General features: G+C 39.2%; 1 protein-coding gene across 1 annotated transcript; it reads right to left on the minus strand.

The window, feature by feature from the left end:
* Positions 1-751: 751 nt before the first annotated feature.
* LOC141833672 (protein CDI-like) lies at positions 752-1,971 on the minus strand. The gene has a single exon (XM_074721158.1). It carries the CDS (start codon positions 1,869-1,871, stop codon positions 1,080-1,082), a length of 792 nt encoding a protein of 263 aa, XP_074577259.1. The 5' UTR covers positions 1,872-1,971; the 3' UTR covers positions 752-1,079.
* Between the last annotated feature and the right edge of the window lie 4,858 nt (positions 1,972-6,829).

The following is a 6,829-nucleotide window of genomic DNA, read 5'->3' on the forward strand; positions in this document are numbered from 1 at the left end:
CAAACAAAGACAATCATTCATTTACTCGAGCAACTTGCAAATATTCTTAGCAACTAAGGAAGCAGCAGCTGAGAGAGTAAACTTGCATCAGTATTATCATTGTTATCAAATATTCTCCAATTCAATGGGATTAAGATCATGTGTCAATATTGACTCCTTTTTCTATTGGGGTGAATGTTTGAGACACAAATTTGTTTACAATGCTTTCTTGGTAGTAACATATATCCACGATCCACCTACTCTCACACATCATTTTGTTGTCAGAGTCAACCGAGGATTTCAAGAATGAGACATTTTGAATAACAAAATCACTCATCTAGTATCATTCTAAGGAATGATATAGACACTTAGCAGTAGACTCGATAAGTGCTTCAAACAAAAGAACAGAAACTTTTATGAACTGGAATCAAACAAGATTAGCAAGAGGTGAAATTGCCAGGAAAAGATACGGTGAATTTTTCTACACACCTAACAGCTAAACTGTTGCAAGAGAGTAATAAGTGACGACCATGAACATGGCAACCATACAACCTGTCAAAGTTCTTGATCAAGCTGGCTTAAACTTGCTACTGCCTCATGCTACAGTTCAAGCCACATACACTACATTCACTCCAAATTGCACTAACAAATTAAAGAATCATAGTAAAGAATTAAAGAAGACAGAAACTCCACTGTTCTACCATTATATAAATTTTGAAGAAAACATTATTATAATGAGAGTGCATAATACTCACGCAAAAATAAGAAGAGATGCATAAAAAGGAGAATTTATAGATCCAATTATAATGGATTGGAGAACACAAAGTCAATCAAAGTAAATGGGGAAGATTACTGCCTAGAAACATCACGACCAAGTACAATTTTGCCCATCCACATAACCTAAGATATAAGCTATAGAGTTACTGAAAGTAATTTTCTTGGTTGGGAAATGAGAAAAAGGAATACAGATTCAGTGTGCAAGATTATTGCCAGCAACATCATATAGAAAATCTAGAAAGAAAGGCAAGAATTTTTATAGACTCGATAGTATTACCGTCAACCAGAGCATGGTGATCGACGCCGACAAGATGGCAGATCTACTAAGCATTGGTCATAGGTTGCACCTTTCCGTCCTTTTCCTTCTCCTTCGCCTGCTTCTCTGCGTTGAGCTCCTCCAGCTCCTTGTTCCATAGGTCGGCGAACTCGCAGTCCTTGTAGCGCTCGAACCAGGGCCCGCCGCAGGTATAATGAATGGCCTTGGGTGAGGTGTGCTCGGGGTCGGCGGGATCTACCTTGTTGTGCCCGACCAAGAAGTTCCAGACGAAGGGGATCTCGCCGATCTCGGCGTCATCGAGCCACATGAAGCGGTGGAGGAAGGCACCGGTCTGGGTGCTGACGGCTTCCGGAGTTAGCGCGGCGATGTTCTTGGGGTGGCCACAGTTGTAGAGGACGAGGGAGGACCAGTTCTTGCGCGGGTACACAGTCTGAATGGCGCCGTCCATTTTGGTGGATTCGACGGGCGCGTACTCGTGGTGGACGCACATGACAGCGAAGCGGTCGTCACGGAGGGCGAAGAGGTCAGCAGCGTCGGCGAGGAAGAGGAAATCGCAGTCGACGAAGAGCCCCCAACCGACGAAGTCGGCTAGGTAGGGAGTGAGGAAGCGGGTGAAGGAGAACTCGGTGCTCTCGGTGGGGCCGCGATCGCGCCAGTAGAGGGAGGCGGCGCGGAGGTCGGACTGGCGGATGGGGATGATTTCGAGGGGAATGGAGGAGCGGCGGAGGAGGGAGCGGCGGCATACCTGGTAGGCCGCGTCCTCGCGGGGGTCGTAGCCTATGAAGATCCGGAAGCAATCGGTGGTGGCGTCGCCGGCGTGTCTGGTCAGGGAGCCCATTGGATGGTCGATGAAATGCGCGAGAGAGAAGGGGGCCGGGAACGAACGATGAGACGCGCTTTTGGAAAAAGAAAAGGGTAATTAAAACACAGCGAGGATGGTGAGGAAGACACCGCCTAGATTTGCGGATGAACCCACCCTCGACCGACTGAAACTATTTCGTGGCATCGGCCGCTTACTCAAAATAGTCCCGAAATATTTTGCTTATTTTAACTCTCAACCATGTACCATCCTTAAATAAGATCACGAGCATTTAAAAATCATCCTAATTTTCATAATTAAAAATTAAAATAATAATAATAATAATAAATTGGAAAATTAATGCCAAACTTGAAGGGAAAACAAACTGTGTCTCGCCTCCAATCCTCAAAATATAATTATCGCCAGTTACAAGAATTTGAATTTTTTAGAATATAAGATAAGTGACCAGGTGACTTTGGGGAGGGGCAAAGAATCAAATGTTCATAAACTACATGGCTGTTTCTAAAAAAAAACTATCTAGCAATTATTATTATCTTTTAACAAAGTTAAGGGTTTGTTAATATTATTTAGTTCTGATTATTTCTGCATATACTTGCCATTCCACACAATTATAAAAGAAAATTTCACTTACTCACGTCAACGTCAAAATTTAAATATAGACTACTGGACATTGACATTGATATTACAAATGCAATAATTAAAGTCTAAAAAAAAATTTGAATACTTAACATATTAATGTCTCATTAAGCTCGGACTGATTAGAATGTTGATTGAGTGTACATAATAATATAATATAATTAATAAAATAAAAATATATAAAATTTTATAATCGTAACATAATCATGTTAAAAATCGAAAATAATTTCTTCATCATAATTATAAGAGCTAATTGAAATTAATAAATAAAATAATATATATATATATATATAATGCACATAGATTCTCTTTTAAAATTTATATTTTTAAACCATTAAATTTATTTGGTATATTTTTTTAGTAAGTCATGTATTCAGCTCTTAAAACTCACTGATTCTGAGTCGACGAAAGTTTTCAACCAGTCACTAGGATAAATCTAAAAAGCATAGATGGATCTTGACTAATGGCCTAGAATCACGAGTGATTCAAATATCGCGGGCATATGAAGTGTCCTATATGGGAACGAACCATCATTGCATAGGAGTCCATCCTACCTCTTATCATCGCACCGTGCCTCTGGGTCGGCCCTATATATTACTTGCTCCAACAAAACTATGTCTTCTCAACTTAAGCATGCTCAAATTATATTTAGAAAATATCTTATCAATAACAACTTTAAGTGTTCATTTTGGATAAAACACTTATTTACATGCTCGCTACAATCCACATAATATAAAACAACTTACATTTGCTCCTTTATTGACACATCATGAGATTCATCTACTAAAATAAAAAATAATAAATCATCAATATCACTGATAATAATATCAATTATTTTAGTTAGACAAACACTCACTCTATCTTTTTGAATATTAGTCGATGTTAATTTATAATTTTTAAAAGTATTTTTCAATATCACATCATTAATCTGTTTATTATACCTAAAAACTCCAATTGAATAAGAAAGTGTTAATGCAGTTTGCCTCTAGGATTTTGATATTTGACAATGTATATAGGTGTGTTTTGTTTAACCAAGGGTTGATTTAAACAAAATCTAATATTTGGATGTAAGTGAAATCTAGTCAGGTCAAAGTTGACCAGATAACTAGCAAGGGAAGTCCTAGTTAGAGGCTAGGTAAGAAAATCTTGATTAGTGAGACTGGGCAAAGAAGAGTTGGTAGATCGAGGGCATCAGGCGAAGAGTCTAAGCAGGCCAATGTACTGGACATTTAATAGGTCGATGGGTCAGCGAAGATTGAATGTCGAAAGGAAAGTCTTGGGGTTAGAGGCTCAAATGTTGAGTAAGAAGTCCAAGCAAGTTAAGGGTAACCAGATGTTTGGCAGGTCAAAAGTCTACCGAATGACTAGTCCTAACTGGAGGTTAGACAAGGGTAAGTCCAAGTAGGTCAAAAGTGATCGGATATTTAGCAAAAGAAAATCCTAGGGAGTAACCTTAAGGTAAACATAGTAGGTTAGATCTACAGGGTAAAGCATAGGTAAGCCTAATAGGTCAGAAAACTGCAACCAGACTTATGTTGCTTGTTTGTTTATTGTAAGCTTATCTTGCAAGAAGTAAAAGCTGGAAGCAAGACTAAGGAAGCATAACAGAAGCAAATAGAAGCAGCCAAACTAAGCTCAGAGTCAACTCAGGTTCAAATTGTTATATTTGAGAGGTGTCCTAAGACAATCGTCTAACGAATATACTATTTATTGGATAACTATAAATTCACTATTTGAGTGTATATTTTCTATGAGTTTGATTGGATCTTAAACTCATTTACTGAATATTCGCAATACGATTCATAGCATGAGAGAATTTATGAGTGGATCACAATTATTGAGCATCTCTATATGTGTAATTATGAATTTATTGAAATTATCCCTAGTCGAGAAATTGATAAGCACGGACATCATCGATTCTGTCGAGATTAACACGTTTTAAACTCCTTAGTTTACCAAGCAGCTTATCTCACTAGCTGGAGACATTGAATGTTGAGAGTTAAACGTGGATGCTAGTTAAAGGTAACTAGTTTATTGAAGTGACCTACCGTGAGACTTCATATGATTCTATACATATGTTAATGAAGATCTTAGTGCAACTTAAGTGTGAGTTTCCATTGACATATAGTATTCAAGTCACCTTAGTTATGGAGGCTTATACTTTAACATCTTAAGCAAACATCTCCGAGGAGGTGTGGACCTAGGATAATTGGGTATAAGTCGAAGTGTTTGAAGGTGTTTGAGTAGCCCACAAAGGATTCACCGCTCTTTGTAAAAAGAGACATATACCCTGCAGCTGCTTATTAGAATCGTTACTAAAAGTCTTTGGCTAAAGCATTACATGTCAAGAGTACAATGCTCTCGGACACATGTACAAGTAAATTGAATCCATAGGATAAGAAAGCAAGTTTAGGCTAGGTGTGACGTAGTCAGCCTAGTGGGGACTGACACATATAGACCATGTGAATCAAGCGGGTATAAGACAATGAAAGGAACGAGACACATCTAATTATAGCTACTAAGGGTTTAGAAATGTTCTGAAATCAATCATTGATTTTTTGATCAATTGGGGATCATAATGTACTACTAGATGCCACCATGATCGTTCCACAATTAATGATTAATTACGGATGACCAACATAACCGGAAATTTATTGGGTCACACGCACAACAAGTTCTCCGAATGACTTAAAATGAGTTTGAGAATTAGATTCTTAGATCGAGAGAAATAAAGTCTAGTTGGACCGGACAAAGGGTAAAATGATGTATTCATCTTATGAAGATGAAATAAACAAAACTAATTTAGTTCAAATCGTAAGTGGTTTGGTTATTGAACCAAACGATTCGATTTTGAACCAATTTGAACCAACTAAGTTTGGTTCATGATGGAAGATATTTTGGCAAACTAGAAGAGATGAGGGGTTTCATCTTGTGAAGATAAAACGAACAAAATTAGTTTGGATTAAATCAGAGGTCGTTTGGTTATTTAATCAAGCGATATAGTTTTGAACTCAGTTTGCTACAATACCTAATCTGATTTGCTACAGTAACTAGTCTGATTTGCTACAGTAACCGCACTGGTTCGCTACAGTAAACCCTAAAAATTACTCAGTCTGGTTCAGTTGGATTTTTCTTTTCTTTGGTTCATGCCAGTTCATGCCTGCGCTGACCCAACGACCCATTTCTCCCGCACTAGTTTCGCTTGATTCTGCCGAAATAGAGGAATGCTGCCGCGATTCCTTCTCACGCCCACATCCACCAACTAGAAAATCATGGTGGTCGGGGCTTTAAAAGAAGGTTGAGCGTTGAGGGAGAGGGATGAAGCGGAGGATGAAGCAACTATAGCCGTGATTCCTCACTGCCTCTCTTCTTTGTTTTCACCACCGTCGATGCCCAACAAAGCGTTTTTGGCCCGCAACCGACCACCGGAGAAATCTATTTTGTTGGAGGACAAGTCGAAGGATTACGCATCGTGATTTCTCTCCTAGATGCTACCATGCAGGATATCTCCCTTCTTGCCACCCTATTCCACCGGATTAGAGTTTAGTCGCTAGTTCTATCTGCTCTGTCAGAGGTGTTGGTGCAATCTTTGCCCTAAGTGCATTGAGTTTCAATGTTTGGCTAAACCATGTTTAAAGTTAGGCAATACTTGTGATCTAACATGTGTGATGCAAGTTTGCAGGAAAGTCCAAGCGTGATCTTGGCAAAGGAAAGTCCAAGTGGGAAGTCTTGGCAAGGAAAAGACTGATGATGATGATTTATAAAAGAAGTCTGCACGAGATCAACTCAAGAATTCTACCATTCTTTCATTCTTTAGTGCTTCTTTTGAGAACTTGTTGTTCTCTGCTTCTTTGCTTTCTTCCTCTCCTCCTAAACATTATTTCATATCATTCTTCAGAAGAACGAAAGAGTTGTAAAGGTTTCTCCGCCTTCGAGGTTTTCGAGAAGGAATGAATTCATAGTGCAGTGGGTGTGTGCGTGCGTGTGGATCCTTGGATTAGTCACCTCTGTGGAGGTGGATACCAAGTAAACAAATCGGGTTAGCGTTGATATATTGTTTTCTCTATTATATTTTGCTTCCGATAACACTTTTACAGAGAAACAATCAAAGAAGAATCGAAAAACACTATTCACTCCCCCTCTAGCAAACCAACCGATCCTAACAAGAGGAAGGACTTGCCGTCGGATAGTTCACCGGAAGAACTGCTGCAGGCCGCATAAGAGAGAAGGAGAAGAAGCCAGAACCCTAACCGGCGCCGTCCTAATCTGAGTTGAATCGCGTTTATCCCCTATGTGCCGCTTGGTATTCTTCCTCTCCCAATTCGGATCAGCCTGCTGAT

Source organism: Curcuma longa, chromosome 8 (assembly GCF_044706935.1).
Source record: "Curcuma longa cultivar G26 ecotype Majalengka, Jawa Barat chromosome 8, ITB_CL_G26_1.1, whole genome shotgun sequence".
Taxonomy (NCBI): Eukaryota; Viridiplantae; Streptophyta; class Magnoliopsida; order Zingiberales; family Zingiberaceae; genus Curcuma; species Curcuma longa.